A 19,090-nucleotide genomic window follows, 5' to 3' on the forward strand; every position below is an offset into this window, starting at 1 on the left:
GTTTGATTCCCCACTCCTCCACTCGCAGCTGCTGGAATAGCCTTGGGTCAGCCAGAGCTCTCTTATCTGGGAGAACCGGGTTTGATTCCCCCCTCCTCCACTTGCACCTGCTGGAATGGCCTTGGGTCAGCCATAGCTATCACAGGAGTTGTCCTTGAAAGTGCAGCTGCTGGGAGAGCCCTCTCAGCCCCACCCAACTCACAGGGTGTCTGTTGTGGGGGAGGATGATATAGGAGATTGTGAGCCCCTCTGAGTCTCTGCTTCAGAGAGAAGGGCGGGGTATACATCTGCTTCTTCTTCCTTCCCTCTGCCTGCCACTGCATCTTATATCAAAAAAGGGCCCTCTCATTCCCGGCCTGTACTTGTTCCTGGTCCCTCCAGAGCCATCGGTGCTTCTGCCTGTGACCTTCTTGGACCCCGACAGCTTTCCTCTCCCTGAAGCATTCCCCCCCCCATCCCCAGGGAAGCAGTTCCAGGATGCTCTTCACCATGCAGAAAATGCATATCGCAACTCAGCGTTTTGCTTGTCAGATGCATTTAGGCAACTCATAAAACACCCTCCATGAGTGCCCGGGCTTCCTTCATGCACCAAATCAGATAGGAAGGTCGAAGCGACAGTCTAGGTATGCACAAGGCTCCCAGGCAACAGCACTGTGGCTGCCATGCCCAAATGTCCCACTTCTGGAGGCTCATCCAAAGGAAGCAAACGCACCCTGGATTGGACCGTTTCCTGTCGCTGAAGGGTTCACAGGAATCTAACATAAATGAGACAGGCCGGCCCATTTTTGCCCTAAAATGTAAGGCCAGGTAGCAGAGAGAGAAACTTTATAAAGGACACAGACAAGCACAATTAAAGAAAAATCCTTAAAATTAAGCATGCTTAAAACGTTAGCACTCATCGGTCTTAAAGGTGCTTTCTTTGTATCTCTCCCATGGGATCCAGGAACTGGGCAAAGGAAGCTCTGGCTCTTTCCTTCCTTTCCCAGGGGATTAGGAAGGGGAGGAGCCTCAGTCAATAGAAGGAAGAGAGGCTTGGCTCAGTAGCTCTGCTGTGCGATTGAGAGAGCCTGGCAAAGCAAACTTTCCCTCTCTCCCCTTCCTCAGCCAATAGCGAAAATAGAGGCTCCTGTGTGACTGAGCAAGCCTGGCAAAGCAAGCTGCGATGCAGAAGGAAGTCAGAGAGAGGGAGAAGCAGACGGCACCCAGTTGCTCAGGGGCCTGATTCATCCCCTGGGCTGCATGTTCAACGTCCACTGTGCCTCCTTCCAGGCAGCAAGCACAGGCTGACACAAGGAGGAAAAGAATCACAGACTCCTAGAGTTGGAAGGGACCTCCAGGGTCATCTAGTCCAACCTCCTGCACAATGCAGGAAACTCACAAACACCTCCCCCTAAATTCACAGGATCCGCATTGCTGTCAGATGGCCATCTAGCCTCCGTGTAAAAACCTCCAAGGAGGGAGAGCCGACCACCTCCCAAGGAGGAAGCCTGTTCCATTGAGGAATCGTTCTGAAGGTCAGGAAGTTCTTCCTAATGTTGAGCCGGAAACCCTTTTGATTTCATTTCAATCCACTGGTTCTGGTCCTACCTTTTGGGGCCACAGAAAACAATTCCACCCCATCCTCTAGAGGGCAGCCCTTCAAGTACTTGAAGATGGTGATCCTATCACCTCTCAGCTGCCTCCTCTCCAGGCTAAACATCCCCAGCTCCTTCAACCTTTCCTCATAGGACTTGGTCTCCAGACCCCTCACCATCTTCATCGCCCTCTTCTGGACCCATTCCAGTTTGTCTATATCCTTCTTAAAATATGGTGCCCAAAATTAAACACGATACTCCAGGTGAGGTCTTCCCAGAGCAGAGTAAAGCGATACCATCACATCACGTGATCTGGACACTCGACTTCTGTTGATACAGCCCAAAATTGCATTTGCCTTTTTAGCCACCGCATCACACTGTTGACTCATGTTCGGCGTATGATCCACTAAGACCCCTAGATCCTTTTCGCACAGACTACTGCTAAGACAAGTCTCCCTCAGCCAGACTGGTGGAGGGGAAAGCACACAGGAGCTCAATCCCTAAGCAAAGCAAAGAGCTCCATCCCTAAGCAATTCCTATTGTAATTTGAAGAAAGCCAGTCTGGTGTAGCAGTGAAGGCTGCGATCTCTAATCTGGGAGAAGCGGGCCTGATTCCCCACTCCTCTTCCACATGCACCTGCTGGTGAGACCTTGGGTCCGTCACAACACTCTGAGTTGTTCTGCTCAAGAGCTCTCAGCCCCACCTGCCTCACAGGGTGTCTGTTGTGGGGAAGGGAAGGGAAAGGAGATGGGGAGCCACTCGGGTAGTGAAGGGCAAGGTATAGACCCCATCGCCTCCTCCTCCTCCTCCCCCTATTAGATCCACCACGGACACCTCCAGCAAAACTCAGCCAGTTCTTTGCTACAATTCAGGGCTTGGGAGCTCCGGGGGTGGGGGAAAGACCCGCCAAGGACCTCGGGCTGCTGCTGCTGGCGCTTCATCCCTTGAACCAGGCCTCCGCAGCCCCCTCCTAAAAAGAGCCGCCCTGCAGCAAAGGGGCTGGCCGCGCCCTCTGCACGTGCGCCGGAGCTCTGCCCGAGCCTTCGCCTCCCTCGCTTTGCTGAGAGAAGCAGATGGTGCTCTGGTGCCACCTGCTGGAGGGGAGCGCGCATGACCAGAGGAAACTGCTGAAATCCAGAGAGCTGATTCGGGAGAGAGGTCGGCGGGACTCAAACCCGGGGCCCGGGCTCAGGGGTGACGCTGCCAGCCTGAGTAGACAGGAACGACTCAGCAGGACCGAGGGTTTGAGTCAGGGGAAGGCAGAGTCATGTATTCATGATGTGTGAGACACTGGCAGCCATGGATAAGCCTCCCGCACCGCTTTTGCCAGGCCTTCTCAAGGGCTCCCATTAGCCCCTGGGTGCTGCTAGCAGACACTTGCAGAAGCAGCAGAAGACTGCAGATTTATTCTCCGCCCTTCTCTCTGAATCAGAGTCACAAAGCGCCTGATAATCTCCTGTATCTTCTCCCCCCACAACAGACACGCTGTGAGGTGGGTGGGGCTGAGGGGGCTCTCACAGCAGCTGCCCTTTCAAGGACAGAGTCTCAGAGCGGCTCACAATCTCCTTTCCCTTCCTCCCCCACAACAGACACCCTGTGAGGCGGGTGGGGCTGAGAGGGCTCTCACAGCAGCTGCCCTTTCTTTTTTTTTTCTTTTTTTTTTCTTTTTTTTTACCAATTTTATTGAAACAAGAAGACACAAAAAAATACAATAACTCACAAACAACGAAACACCAATCACATATAAACACATAAAACAAACAACACACCACCCTATACCATAGCTATCCTCTAACTACATCTACTACAACAACAACTACTACAAATACCCAATCACCCCCCACTGGGAGAAGGAAAGGATTAAACATATAATTGAACAGTATTTATTACTCCGTTATTACTCTTGCTTGATATAGTTACTCCATATCAAAGCCTCTGCTTTTAACCCAGTTATATACATGGTCCCACTCCTCCCGACATTTCTGCACATTTCCACTTCGTAGTCGGGTGGTCATTAAATCAGATTCCGCGGTTTCTAACAACTTAGTAATAAATTCCTCTCTATTAGGAGTTCTGTCTTCCTTCCAGTACTTGGCATATAGAATTCTAGCCGTTGTGACTATGTATAACAGTAGTTTCAACTTTGTCACCGGTAAGTTTTGCCTACAAATATTTATAAGATACAGTTCCGGTACATGTTCCACTTGTATTTTCAAAATTTTTTTGATCCAGATATTTACTTGTGCCCAGTATTTTTTGGCCTTTTTACATTGCCACCATATGTGAAACAGGGATCCTTTAACTTCACTGCACTTCCAGCATTTATTGGAATAAGAAGGGTAGATTTTTGCCAGTCTATCTGGTGTAAGATACCATCTATATACCATTTTATACAAGTTTTCTTTAAGATCTGCAGGCTTTATTAGCTTTATATTTTGTTTCCATAACTTCTCCCATTCTTCCAAGTCTATATTGTATCCAAAATCCTTTAGCCATCGGATCCACGCTTCTTTCACCACCTCGTCTTGCATTTTAATTCGGAGCAGCCAATCATACACCTTGGCAATTAGTTTACCTTTGGACTCTAAAATCAAATCTAATTCAGAATAAGAGTTCACGAACCCTTTCACCTTATCCTTCTGGAATCTTGATCTCAGTTGACATCTTAGCCACCAAGATAGCTTTGACACTTCTTCCTCAATCAGTTCATTCTGATCATTTAACAAATAAGCATAATCCAGTTGACTATCCCAGTCATATAACTTAGGATGCAATGAGGCCTCTATCGGAGAAATCCATTTTGGAGTATAATTATAGTGTACTTTGATCTCATTCCAAACCGTATACAAAGCGCCTGATAATCTCCTGTATCTTCTCCCCCCACAACAGACACGCTGTGAGGTGGGTGGGGCTGAGGGGGCTCTCACAGCAGCTGCCCTTTCAAGGACAGAGTCTCAGCGGCCTTCAATCTCCTTTACCTTCCTCCCCCACAGCAGACACCCTGTGAGGTGGGTGGGGCTGAGAGGGCAACTACGAGAGCTCTGGCTGACCCAAGGCCATTCCAGCAGCTGCCAGTGGAGGAGTGGGGAGTCAAACCCAGTTCTCCCAGATAAGAGTCTGCACACTTCACCACGACACCAAACATCCAAGAGTCCTGACAGAATGTGTTGAAGGCTTTTATGGCTGGAGTCCATTGGTTGTTGTATATCTTCTGGGCTGTGTGGCCATGGTCTTGGCATTGTGAGACCTGATGTTTTGCCAGCAACTGTGACTGGCATCCTCAGAGGTGTAACCCAGAAAACGAGTTCTCTCTGGGTCAAATTGAGAAGTTGGTAGGCAGGTAATTTCTATCTACTCAGGCAGGTGGGATAGAGGTGAGTCATTATCTTGTGGGAGCTTCCTGGGCTGTGACATGGTATTGGAGGAGCTTACTTGGGGGGCGGGATGTTCTATATGGATTGGCTATTGAAATATTAATCTTAGCTGTAGTGCTGTTGCAAGCTGTAGGGCATTTTGCGTTTTTCAGGACTGGAAGCCATGCTCTATTCATTTTTAAACTTCCTTCCTTCCTGTTGAAATTGTGTTTATGTTTATGGATTTCAATGACTTCTCTGTGTAATTTAAGAAGCCATTGAAATCCATAAACATAAACACAATTTCAACAAGAAGGAAGAGAGTTTAAAAAATCAGAATCCTAGAGTTGGAAGGGACCTCCAGGGTCATCTAGTCCAACCCCCTGCACAATGCAGAAAACTCACAAGTGTGGCTGACCCAAGGCCATTCCAGCAGCAGCAAGTGGAGGAGTGGGGAATCAAACCCGGTTCTCCCAGATAAGAGAGCTCTGGCTGACCCAAGGCCATTCCAGCAGGTGCAAGTGGAGGAGTGGGGAATCAAACCCGGTTATCCCAGATAAGAGAGCTATGGCTGACCCAAGGCCATGTTAGCAGCTGCAAGTGGAGGAGGGGGGAATCAAACCCGGTTCTCCCAGATAAGAGAGCGCTGGCTGACCCAACGCCATTCCAGCAGCTGCAAGTGGAGGAGTGGGGAATGAAACCCGGTTCTCCCAGAGAAGAGAGCTCTGGCTGACCCAAGGCCATTCCAGCAGGTGCAAGTGGAGGAGGGGGGAATCCAACCCGGTTCTCCCAGATCAGAGAGTTATGGCTGACCCAAGGCCATTCCAGCAGCTGCAAGTGGAGGAGTGGGGAATCCAACCCAGTTCTCCCAGAGAAGAGAGCTCTGGCTGACCCAAGGCCATTGCAGCAGCTGCAAGTGGAGGAGAAGTGGGGAATCAAACCCGGTTCTCCCAGATAAGAGTCTGCACATTCAACCACTACACCAAACTGACTCTCAGAAGCTGTCATAAGAAAAGGAATGGATCTAAATTTTATTTTTATTTTTTTTATTTGTATCCCGCCCTCCCCCGCCGAAGCAGGCTGTCCAAAATGAGTCCAAAAGCTGGCTGGATCCAACCCGATGGTTCATCTCCTCCCCTGGCTCCCCTTGCAGTTGGATTCTTCCAAGCCCTTCTTAGCAATGGGCTGCCTAGAGGGGGAGCATAAAATTAGAATGGCCCACAGAACAGACCCGTCTCCTCCTGCAAGAATTATAATTGATTCATTGGCAATGGAGCATGAAATAGAATGAATTAAAAATATGTCATCTTAATAGGGATTCATATTGGGGTTGTCATAAAGGCAAGAATCCAGCACGTGTTGTAAAATCCCCATTATTCATTGTCACATTGTGCAATTAGTGCCATCTCTGATCTCCCCAAAATCACAGCGGCTCTGAGGATTTTCTGCTTCAAAAAGCACCAGCATCTAATATGTTCAATGTATGCACAAGGTTAGCAGAGCCCCACCCCACCGCCGAGGACCACAGAATCCCTCTCCCTTGTGACTTTGCCCCTTGAGAGGGAAACGGGACATTTGCAAAGGCATTTCCTATTGCCTGATTCTGGCTGGTCTTTTCAGGACGTTGCTGTAATAACAGCCCACTATGGTTTGCCTTGTTTCTTTTTACCCTGGACAAGAATTCTTCGTGTTCTCTTGCTATTGTTGTTTTTACTCTCTCAAGCTGCTCTTTCCCCACCTGTGGGGTCAGGATGCAAAAGGTGGGCGTGGGCCAGCCCTCCCCAGTGGCTGCTCCAGCCTTCCCGGGGTTCTCTTTTGTATTCTCAGAACTGACCCCAGAGACTGTAGTGTCCTTGTCTTACCTGGTAATTCCCCGCCCCCCCTACACACACACACACACTGCATATACATATTTGCCAAGTAAAACATACCCCAATGGTTACTAGAGAGAGTGCCTTAGAATCTTAGGGGAAATTAGAGGGAGTAATGGAGAATGAGAGGGTGGTCAAAGGGATCTGTTGAGGCTGGGTGAGTGGGCGTCAACGTGGCAGATGAGGTTCAATGTGGCCAAGTGCAAAGTAATGCACATTGGGGCCAAGAATCCCAGCTACAAATACAAGTTGATGAGGTGTGAACTGGCAGAGACTGACCAAGAGAGAGATCTTGGGGTTGTGGTAGATAACTCGCAGAAAATGTCAAGAACGTGTATGATTGCAATAAAAAGGCCAATGCCATGCTGGGAATTATCAGGAAGGGAACTGAAAACAAATCAGCCAGTATCATAATGCCCCTGTATAAATCGATGGTGCGGTCTCATTTGGAGTACTGTGTACAATTCTAGTCACTGCACCTCAAAAAAGATATTATAGCATTGGAAAAAGTGCAGAAAATGGCAACTAGAATGATTAAAGGGCTGGAGCACTTTCCCTATGAAGAAAGGTTAAAACGCTTGGGGCTCTTTAGCTTGGAGAAACGTCGACTGCGGGGTGACATGATAGAGGTTGACAAGAGTATGCATGGGATGGAGAAAATAGAGAAAATACTTTTCTCCCTTTCTCACAACACGAGAAATCGTGGGCATTCAATGAAATTGCTGAGCAGTCGGGTTAAAACGGATAAAAGGAAGTACTTCACCCAAAGGGAATTCACTGCCACAGGAGGTGGAATTCACTGCCACAGGAGGTGGTGGCGGCTACAAGCATAGCCACCTTCAAGAGGGGATTGGATAAAAATATGCAGCAGAGGTCCATCAGTGGCTATTAGCCACAATGTGTATATATATATATGTGTGTGTGTGTTTGTGTGTATTGGCCACTGTGTGATAGTGTTGGACTGGATGGGCCACTGGCCTGATTCAACAGGGCTTTTCTTCTGTTCTTATGTGACACAGAGTGTTGGACTGGAGGGGCCACTGGCCTGATCCAACAGGGCTTCTCTTATGTTCTTATGTGACACAGAGTGTTGGACTAGATGGGCCACTGGCCTGATCCAACACGGCTTCTCTTATGTTCTTATGTAACACAGAGTGTTGGACTGGATGGGCCATTGGCCTGATCCAACAGGGCTTCTCTTATGTTCTTATGTGACACAGAGTGTTGGACTGGAGGGGCCACTGGCCTGATCCAACAGGGCTTCTCTTCTGTTCTTATGTGACACAGAGTGTTGGACTGGATGGGCCATTGGCCTGATCCAACAGGGCTTCTCTTATGTTCTTATGTGACACAGAGTGTTGGACTGGAGGGGCCACTGGCCTGATCCAACAGGGCTTCTCTTCTGTTCTTATGTGACACAGAGTGTTGGACTGGAGGGGCCACTGGCCTGATCCAACAGGGCTTCTCTTATGTTCTTATGTGACACAGTGTTGGACTGGATGGGCCATTGGCCTGATCCAACAGGGCTTCTCTTATGTTCTTATGTGACACAGAGTGTTGGACTGGAGGGGCCACTGGCCTGATCCAACAGGGCTTCTCTTATGTTCTTATGTGACACAGAGTGTTGGACTGGAGGGGCCACTGGCCTGATCCAACAGGGCTTCTCTTCTGTTCTTATGTGACACAGAGTGTTGGACTGGAGGGGCCACTGGCCTGATCCAACAGGGCTTCTCTTATGTTCTTATGTGACACAGAGTGCTGGACTGGAGGGGCCACTGGCCTGATCCAACAGGGCTTCTCTTCTGTTCTTATGTGACACAGAGTGTTGGACTGGATGGGCCATTGGCCTGATCCAACAGGGCTTCTCTTATGTTCTTATGTGACACAGAGTGCTGGACTGGAGGGGCCACTGGCCTGATCCAACAGGGCTTCTCTTCTGTTCTTATGTGACACAGAGTGTTGGACTGGAGGGGCCACTGGCCTGATCCAACAGGGCTTCTCTTCTGTTCTTATGTGACACAGAGTGTTGGACTGGAGGGGCCACTGGCCTGATCCAACACGGCTTCTCTTATGTTCTTATGTAACACAGAGTGTTGGACTGGATGGGCCATTGGCCTGATCCAACAGGGCTTCTCTTATGTTCTTATGTGACACAGAGTGTTGGACTGGAGGGGCCACTGGCCTGATCCAACAGGGCTTCTCTTCTGTTCTTATGTGACACAGAGTGTTGGACTGGATGGGCCATTGGCCTGATCCAACATGGCTTCTCTTATGTTCTTATGTGACACAGAGTGTTGGACTGGAGGGGCCACTGGCCTGATCCAACAGGGCTTCTCTTATGTGACACAGAGTGTTGGACTGGAGGGGCCACTGGCCTGATCCAACAGGGCTTCTCTTATGTTCTTATGTGACACAGTGTTGGACTGGATGGGCCATTGGCCTGATCCAACAGGGCTTCTCTTATGTTCTTATGTGACACAGAGTGTTGGACTGGATGGGCCACTGGCCTGATTCAACATGGCTTCTCTTATGTTCAGGTGCTAAATGTAATCTCCATATGTTGAACTACATGGCTAGCAGTGTTCCCTCTGAGTTACTGTGAGCCAGATCAGTTTTTTAGCCTCTGGCTCACACATTTTGTCTTATGCAGTTGCTGTTTAGTTGCACAGTCGAGTCCGACTCTTTGCGACCCCCTGGACCAAGTCACGCTAGGCCCTCCTGTCTTCCACCATCCTCCGAAGTCTGCTCAAATTCGTGTTAGTTACATCAGTAACACTGTCCAGCCATCTCATCTTTTGCCATCCCTTTCTCCTTTTGCCTTCTGTCTTTCCCAGCATCAGGGTCTTCTCCAGGGAGTGCTCCCTTCTCTTTTGGTAGCCAAAGGATTTGAGCTTCAGCTTCAGCATCTGACCTTCCAGGGAACAGTCTGGGTGGATTCCCTTAGGACTGACTGATTGGATCTTCTTGCAGTCCAAGGGGCTCTCGAGAGTCTTCTCCAGCACCACAGCTCGAAAGCATCTCTTCTGTGCTTGGCCTTCCTTATGGTCCAGCTCTCACAGCCATACATGACTACTGGGAATACCATCGCTTTGACTATACAGACTTTTGTTGGCAGGGTGATGTCTCTACTTTTTATTATACTGCCCAGGCTCACCATAGCTGTCCTCCCAAGGAGCAGAAGTCTTTTGATTTCATGGCTACAGTCACCATCTGCAGTGATCTTGGATCCCAGAAATGTGAAGTCTGTCACTACTTCCGTGTCCTCCCCTTCTATTTGCCAAGGTGTGATGGGGCCGGATGCCATGATCTAAGTTGTTTTGATGCTGAGTTTCAAGCCTACTTCTGTGCTGTCCTCTTTCACCCTCAGCAAGAGGTTCTTTAGGTCCTCCTCACTTTCTGCCATTAAAATTTATGCAGTAGCCAAACTTTCATGCCAGTAGCTCACGAAGTAGAATTTTTGCTCACAAGACTCCGCAGCGTACAGGGTGCGTTAATGGGTGCCAAGGTCATAGTCTGCTCAGGGCACAAAGAAACCCGTGGGCCAGCCCTAGATGGGTCATCACACCAAGTAAATTTGGATTTGTGAGTCTGCATCCCGCAAGGATTGGGAATTTCTGCCTTAAGCTTCTCTGAGAGCCAAGAAAACGGTGGCCAAGATACACCTGAAACAAGAAACGGTGCAGTCCAATATTCCCCCGTTAACCTGAAGGAGGTCTTAACTCCTAATTCCAGGGTGTCAAACTCATTTGTTATGAGGGCTGAATCTGACATAAATGCCCTTTTGTCGGTCTGGGCCATGCGTGTCGTAAGATGTAATGCCAGGTAGTGGCAATATGAACTTTATAAAGGGCACAAACACACTTGAAGGTATTTTTTACTTAAAATACAAATATGCTTAAAAGATCAGGACTCTTGCAATAATTTTATTTAACGCTCTTTGATAACTAACACCTCTTGCTCTTAATTATTATTGCATCAAATCAGGTGCAGAGGAAAGCCCACACTGGCAGGCTGGAGACCCAGCAACCCCCTTCCCCAGCCTGCTCTCATGCAAAGTGCTCTGAGCCTAGGACCCAAGGGAAAGCATGAAATGGCTGGGCATTGGAAGCTGCTCCACACCCCCTTCCAGGCCTACTGAGAGCAGTGGTGGCTTGCTAGGCGATGCTTCTCGAATTATGCACGGAATGGAGACAGTTGACAGACAAACTTTACTTCACTCCCCCCCACACACAAAACAAATGCTAGAGGAGGCCCTCCAGTGAAGCAGATGGGCAGTCACTTCAGGACAGACAAAAGGAAATGTCTCGTGTCATTAATTGTTTCACAGATTAATAAAATTAGCAACCACCTGCAAAAAGAGCCATTGAAAAGCCCCTCTGTGACAGACTGCACTTAACAAATGGTTTCCTAGTGCAGCAGTTTCAGAAATCGGGGGGGGGGGGGAACTCTTCACTGGGAGAGCTTAAGTGACAGGCTGCTCCCTCCCCCCACCTTCTTTGATTGGCCAGCACTGGCTGAGGAGAACTGTGCCTTTCGCTGACTTCAGAAACAGCCTGTTGCAAAATGGGAGAGCTAATAAGAAGGAGCCTGTCCCAAGAGCAGACTGCTGCTCCTCTGGCCACAGGCACAGCACAGCAAAAGCAAAAGCCCCAACAACACATTGCAACCAGCAGACCCCACATGGCTCTAAACAGGGCAGCCAAACTTGCTTAATGCAAGAGCCACATAGGATAAACATCAGATGTTTCAGAGTCACAAGACAGGAGGGAGGGAGGGAGGGAGGGAGGGAGGGAGGGAGGGAGGGAGGGAAGGAAGGAAGGAAGGAAGGAAGGAAGGAAGGAAGGAAGGAAGGAAGGAAGGAAGGAAGGAAGGAAGGAAGGAAGGAAGGAAGGAAGGAAGGAAGGAAGGAAGGAAGGAAGGAAGGAAGGAAGGAAGGAAGATGGGGCAAGAGGGAGGGAGAAGTGGAAAAAAGGGCTTTAATTTTAAATGTATTTCTAAGCTGCTGGCTGGCTTGGCAAAATGATTTGAAGAGACAAATGCATTCTTCCAAGTTGGCTGGCGGGGTTGTGGGGACTTTGAGAGCCACACAATAAATGCGAAAGAGCCGCATGTGACTTCTGAGCCAGTCTGGCCACCCCTGCTCTAAACTTCGGCCTCCAAAACAGCCACCTCTTTCTGGGTCTTGCTCTGCATTTTCTGAAGAATCCCCTCGCCCTCCTGAGAAGTGGTCTTCAGGGACTCCCTCACTCTGGGGTGCTCTCTTCCCAAAGGAGAAGGCAGGGGAAGGCTTGGCTTTTTCTCTCATTCCCACAGACAAACAGAGAGAGATCAAGTCTCCAAGGAAACAGCAGAGCAGAACAACATCCTGTCCCTCTGAAGAAATGTGCCTTCACACCAAAGCTTAGGCCTGGAACAAAACTTTCTTGGTCTTGCCACAGACTCAGCCAGTGGAGGGAAGGGAGGGGCACCGTCTGTCTCTTCCGTGTCGCAGCAGCCCCAGAGAAGAAAGCAGGATTCTGCAGCAGGAGGGAGTCAGCTGCTCAGGGGCCAGGTAGGAACGGTGCGAGGGCCGGATATGGCCCGTGGGCCGTACGTCTGATGCCCTTGCTCTAGGCCTCTTCTGGCCTCCATGACTCTATGATCCTTGGCATTCACAGCGCTTCCTAGACTGCTCTAGGAGATTGCTCAGGATTGCCCCAAGAAGGCACAGCTTCAAAGAGGAGTCTGTGGGTCTGCCTGGGCACGAGGGGGGGGGGGTCATTACAAATGAAGCAAAAAACCGTCCTCTCTGGGACCTGCCTGTGCCGCCCCTCCCCCAACATATCCCAGAATCCTCCGTAACACATAATGGCTCCTCAGATCATGTTGATGTGGGAAAGGAGGCGGAAAGGGTGGAAGCTCTGAGCTACAACAAAACAAGGCCTGTGCCTTCTCCCAGAAACCCCCTCCCCAAAAACCACCCCCAACACTCTGGTTCCCCTGCCAGGTGGCTGGCCCCACACTCGCTTGGAGAAGCCGTCTGACGGCAATGAAGGTGGCTTCTCTCGCCCCTTGGCCTGCTCTGGGGGGGCAGGGGTGCCTCCAAGATTCGGGGGCCTGCTGAGCCAGGCCCACTTGGGGGGCAGCCCCTTCCATTTCCAGCAGTCACAGAAACAGGAGGGACGGTGGCTCAGTGGTAGAGCATCTGCTTGGGAAGCAGAAGGTCCCAGGTGCAATCCCCGGCATCTCCAAAAAAGGGTCCAGGCAAATAGGTGTGAAAAACCTCAGCCTGAGGCCCTGGAGAGCCGCTGCCAGTCCGAGAAGACAAGACTGACTTTGATGGACTAAAGGGTCTGATTCAGTAGAAGGCAGCTTCACATGTTCAAACAGCTACGGCAGCTCCTCCTCCCTCCTGCCACGGGATCCAGCTGCTCCAAATTTGGTACTAAACCCCTCAAATTCTGCAACTGGGACAAGGTCATCACACAAGCCTTAAACTTGATTTCCAGCTTTTCGCAAAATCTGGGCTTTGCTCTCCAGACTCCATCCCACCAGAGGGGAGGGGCCACGAGGGAATCTTGCCCAGGTTAACAGCAGCGAGGGACACTTTTCCCAAGCCAGGCCTCAGCAAAGAAACAGCACTGCCCCCCCGGCCCCAATAAAATCTCCCACACTGTCATATCCTTTCAGATTTTACACAGGAAGATTTGGAGGTTGTTTTTCCAAGGGCAGCTTCCATGCCCATGATTCAGACGGAATCATCAGGCTGCACGTCTGCGGCTCCCCCTTCCCCACCTACGCATGTCCTTCTGGCTCTTCTTCCTGGGGGGCACTCAAGGAGGCTGCTCCTTCCCACCCCCAACGCCCGGGGGTCCACTGGTGGCCAGAAAGAAGCCCCCCGGAGAGGTAAGGGGGGGTGGCAGCCTTGCCAGCTGGCCTGGGACCAGGAGGCAGTGGAGGCAGGTTCCTGGCACACCCCCAGGGGGGCCACAGGGCTCAGATCACCCCCCTCCCCGCTGGCTGGCCCTGAAGGGCTCACTGAGAGGCCCAGGGAGGTGAGGGGTCTTGCTGCTAGGAGAGGGGGAGCACCCGCACATTCATGGGGGCTCAAGTTCTTGAGTTGTGCTCCACTGCAAAGAGGAAGCAGCTCCCGACACCAGAGCCAGATCAACAGCAGGAGTCTTGGGTTTTGCCACATCTTTGTCTTTGCAAGTGAGGTGCGACCCACGCAGTCAGCGACAGCACAGCCTCCCTGGGCTCTCATCAAAGGTTCGTGTGGAGCCAGCACTGGCAGCCCCCAAGCCAGAGGCCGGCAGTCGGGCCCTGGGCTCTGCGCAAGCACCCCCGGGTGGCCCCAGCTGCCCGAGAGGCTCCCCTCTGCCCCACAGCCATCATCTCCAGTCACGGGGAAGGGCAGCCTGGTCCTCTTTGGACACTCTTCTGCACTCCCCCCAGGGCCTGAGACCCCCGCACTGAAGCTGTGAGTCGCCGCCTGCTCTTCCGGACGCCTGCTGGCAGGACGGAGCCCCCGGGAGGCATCCCTCGCCCGGCTGGGGCTAGAGGGCCAGCAGCTACTCCGCCTGGTCGGGGACAGCAACAATGTGGCCCCCGTGGGCAGGTCAGGCCGCCTTGTGGTCCGGGTGGCTCTTCAGCTTGTGGAACTTGACGCTGTCCAGCTTCTCAAAGCGCTTGCCGCAGTGCTCACAGGTGAAGTTGTAGTGGACGTCTGAGGTGTGCTTCTTCATGTGCCAGTTGAGAGAGGCCCGCTGCCGGCACTGGTAGCCACAGATCTCGCACCTGCAGGGGGGGGGAGAGTCAGCAGAAGCAGCAGAGGGGCCCCAGGCTGCCCTTCTTGACCACTGAGCTGGAGAAGAGGGGGTGGAGGACTGAGATGGAGCCCTGCCTGCCTACCATTGGCCAGCAGGTTCTGGGGCGTGGGGAGAGGTGTGTGTGGGTAAGTTAATATTCCCAAATCTGCAACTTTGTGTTTCGTTTCTGAAGGAGACCATCAGCGGGGGAAGCAGGGGTCACGGGTGGAAGACACAATCAACAGAAAAGTCCTCTGGACCAACAAGGAGCCATCTAGCACAGCATCCTGTCCCACACAGAGGCCAACCAGTTCCTCTGGAGGGCCAAGAAAAGGGCAGAGAGCCTGAGGCCTTCCCCTGAGAAGAACCTCAGAAGAGCCTGGCTGGGTCAGGGAGGGTCCATCTAGTCCAGCCTCCTGTCTCACACAGTGACCAGCCAGTTCCTCTGGAGGGCCAAGAAAAGGGCAGAGAGGCTGAGGCCTTCCCCTGAGAAGAACCTCAGAAGAGCCCTGCTGGGTCAGACCAGGGAGGGTCCATCTAGTCCAGCCTCCTGTCTCACACAGTGGCCAACCAGTTCCTCTGGAGGGCCAAGAAAAGGGCAGAGAGGCTGAGGCCTTCCCCTGAGAAGAACATCAGAAGAGCCCTGCTGGGTCAGGGAGGGTCCATCTAGTCCAGCCTCCTGTCTCACACAGTGGCCAACCAGTTCCTCTGGAGGGCCAACAACAGGGCAGAGAGGCCGAGGCCTTCCCCTGAGAAGAACATCAGAAGAGCCCTGCTGGGTCAGGGAGGGTCCATCTAGTCCAGCCTCCTGTCTCACACAGTGGCCAACCAGTTCCTCTGGAGGGCCAAGAAAAGGGCAGAGAGGCTGAGGCCTTCCCCTGAGAAGAACATCAGAAGAGCCCTGCTGGGTCAGGGAGGGTCCATCTAGTCCAGCCTCCTGTCTCACACAGTGGCCAACCAGTTCCTCTGGAGGGCCAACAACAGGGCAGAGAGGCTGAGGCCTTCCCCTGAGAAGAACGTCAGAAGAGCCCTGCTGGGTCAGACCAGGGAGGGTCCATCTAGTCCAGCCTCCTGTCTCACACAGTGGCCAACCAGTTCCTCTGGAGGGCCAACAACAGGGCAGAGAGGCCGAGGCCTTCCCCTGAGAAGAACCTCAGAAGAGCCCTGCTGGTCAGACCAATGAGGGTCCATTTAGTCCAGCCTCCTGTCTCACACAGTAGCCACCCAGTTCCTCTGGAGGGCCAACAACAGGGCAGAGAGGCCGAGGCCTTCCCCTGAGAAGAACATCGGAAGAGCCCTGCTGGGTCAGACCAGGGAGGGTCCATCTAGTCCAGCCTCCTGCCTCACAGTGGCCAGCCAGTGCCTCTGGAGGGCCAACAAACAGAACCCAGAGGCCGAGGACTTCCCCCTGATGTTGGCTCCTGGCTCTGGGATTCAGAAGACGACTGTTTCTAAACTTGGTGGTTCGCATCAGACACCATGGCTGGTAGCCACTTACAGATGCATCCGCCATTTCCTGTGTTGCTCCACACAGAGCTGCAGGAATTGCTGTCAACCACCTCAAGGCAGGCCAGATGCTTGTGCAGGAGTAATTTCCCAAACACAGTTCATTCTTGAGCCCCATGTGGCGAGCAGGACCTTTGAGGGCTGGCGTTCTGGCTCCAAAAGGCCTTTTCAGCCCACTCCTCCACTCAGTGGATGGGAAGGCTCTCCACCACATCCTGCAGCGGGACAGAGTCCACAACCAGCAAGGCCTCCTCTGGTCCCTCTCGGGACGCCTGTCTTGCCCTGACACCCCCCCCGGCCTTCTTCTCCTGTCCATCCTGCGCTACCCACAAGCCCTCTGAAGCCCCAGGCAGCTTCTGCCACCCTCCCCACGCCTCCTCCTGCCAGATGTGCCCTTTGGTGAACCCTGGCATCGTAGGAAAGCAAGGAAGTTTCTGATTTAACACCTGACTTGACTCTGCGCTCTAAAAGGGCCAGAGCGATGCCAGGCTCCGGCCACGTCACCTCTTCTGTCAGGCAGGGGTCAACGACCTCACTCACTCTGGGGGTCAGGCACAGGAGAACGGCCTTCTCTCCCTCCCTCCCTCCCCCACCCTCCCGGGCACTCACTGTAGAGGGGTCTCCCCTGTGTGTGTTCGGCGGTGGACTTCCAGGTGGTTCTTCCTCTTGAAGGATTTGCCACACGTCTCACAGGTGAACTCGCGGACTCCTGTATGGAAGGAGAAAGGAAACAGATCAGCCTCTCTGAGAAGGGCGGATCTCACCAGGAGGCCTCTTTGCTGGAACACACCAAGCCTTTTGCTATGAGTTCAGCCGCAAGAGACGGCCTGGGGAGGCAGCGCTGCCCAGCAGCTCAGGGCCGTTCCAGAGGATGGCCCTCCCCCCACAAAGGCCCCACAGGTCTCACACTTCACAAGCCAAGGCTCCAGGTCTACCACACTGTGTGAGGCGGGAGGCTGGACCAGGCGCACCTGGCCACCACAACTCAAAAAAGATATCATAGCATTGGAAAACGTGCAGAAAAGGGCAACTAGAATGATTCAAGGGTTGGAACACTTTCCCTATGAAGAAAGGTTAAAATGCTCGGAGCTCCTGAGATTGGAGAAACGTCAACTGCGGGGTGACATGAGAGGGGTTGACAAGATTATGCACGGGATGGAGAAAGTAGAGAAAGGACTTTTCTCCCTTTCTCACAATACAAGAACTCATGGGCATTCAATGAAATTGCCAAGCAGTCGGGTTAGAACAGATAAAAGGAAGTCCTTCACCCAAAGAGTGATTAACATGTGGAATTCACTGCCACAGGAGGTGGTGGCGGCTACAAGCATAGACAGCTTCAAGAGGGGATTGGATAAAAATATGGAGCAGAGGTCCATCAGTGGCTATTAGCCACAGTGTATTGTTGGAACTCTCTGTCTGTGACAGTGATGCTCTGTATGCTTGTGCTTTGGCGGGGGGGGGGGCACAGTGAGAGGGCTTCTAGTGTCCTGGCCCCACTGGTGGACCTTCTGATGGCACCTGGGTTTTTTGGCCACTGTATGACACAGAGTGTTGGACTGGAGGGGCCACTGAATGCAGAATCATTTGCCTCAGACAGACCCCACAGCTCAGAGAACGTGGGCAGAGGCCTCAGGGACCCCAAGAATTTGGGTGTTTAGGATGGACAGACCACCAGTAGGACCTTTGGACACTAGACCATTTGAGGGGGGATGGCTCCATCAAGGGCCCTGAGCCATGGTCTCTCAATGGAACCTGTATCCTGAAAAGTGGTGCCCATTAGAATGCCAGCACCCGGCCGGGGCCTCCAGCAACCTCTGCCCAGCCACTGGGGGAAACGAGGGCTTTTCTCATATTCTGAAGACCAAAGGTTGTGCTCTCAGACTTTTACACCACACTTTGTCGAGATATACTTGATGTGGGTGCACGCACTCTCATGTCTGCTTCTGCTCTAGCTGATCTTGATTTGTGCCACTCAGTGATTCACCCCAAAAAATTAGGAGGAAGAATCAAGAGCAAGTGCAACTTGCCCAGCCAAGCTTTACCCATTTGAATACTTAGACCAGATGATTAAGAGGAAGGGACGGTGGCTCAGTGGCAGAGCATCTGCTTGGCAAGCAGAAGGTCCCAGGTTCAATCCCCGGCATCTCCAACTAAAAGAGTCCAGGCAAGTAGGCGCGAAAAACCTCAGCTTGAGACCCTGGAGAGCTGCTGCCAGTCTGAGTAGACAAGACTGACTTTGAGGGACCCAGGGGGGGTCTGATTCAATAGAAGGCAGCTTCATACGTTCATATATGTTGGGGAGCGACGGTGGCTCAGTGGCTGAGCATCTGCTTGGTAAGCAGAAGGTCCCAGGTTCAATCCCCAGCATCTCCAACTCAAAAGGGTCCAGTCAAGTAGGCGCGAAAAACCTCAGCTGGAGACCCTGGAGAAAGAGCCGCTGCCAATCTGAGTAGACAAGACTGATTTTGATGGACCAAGGAGGATCCGATTCAGTAGAAGGCAGCTTCATATGTTCTGTTGTTAGGGGAGGGATGGTGGCTCAGTGGCGGAGCATCTGCTTGGCATGTACAAGGTCCCAGGTTCAATCCCCGGCATCTCCAGCTAAAAAGAATCCAGGCAATAGGTGTGGAAAACCTCAGCTGGAGACCCTGGAGAGCTGCTGCCAGTCTGAATAGACAAGACTGACTTTGATGGACCAAGGAGTGTCTGATTCAGTAGAAGGCAGCTTCATAGGGGAAAGACGGTGGCTCAGTGGTAGAGCATCTGCTTGGTAAGCAGAAGGTCCCAGGTTCAATTCCTGGCATCTCCAAAAAAGGATCCAGGCAAATAGGTGTGAAAAACCTCAGCTTGAGATCCTGGAGAGCTGCTGCCAGTCTGAGTAGACAATACTGACTTGGATGGACCCAGGGGGGTCTGATTCAGTAGAAGGCAGCTTCATATTTGTTCAAGAGGCCTTGGGACAGCTCTTTATTCTGGCTCACAGAGAGAACTGGACACA

At 51.9% G+C, this 19,090-nt stretch overlaps 1 protein-coding gene across 1 annotated transcript in view; it reads right to left on the reverse strand.

Annotated features, from left to right (window-relative positions):
* ZNF653 (zinc finger protein 653) overlaps window positions 1–19,090 on the reverse strand; it is a 194,848-nt gene that overhangs the window by 163,537 nt on the left and 12,221 nt on the right. The window contains exons 8-9 of the mRNA XM_060253229.1: window positions 16,702–16,801; window positions 14,377–14,575 (exon numbers count right to left, since the gene is read on the reverse strand). Coding sequence (XP_060109212.1) covers window positions 14,398–14,575; window positions 16,702–16,801 — 278 coding nt within the window. The 3' untranslated portion in view covers window positions 14,377–14,397. The remainder of the gene's footprint in view (window positions 1–14,376; window positions 14,576–16,701; window positions 16,802–19,090) is intronic.

This window comes from Heteronotia binoei, chromosome 13 (genome assembly GCF_032191835.1).
Source record: "Heteronotia binoei isolate CCM8104 ecotype False Entrance Well chromosome 13, APGP_CSIRO_Hbin_v1, whole genome shotgun sequence".
Lineage (NCBI taxonomy): Eukaryota > Metazoa > Chordata > Lepidosauria > Squamata > Gekkonidae > Heteronotia > Heteronotia binoei.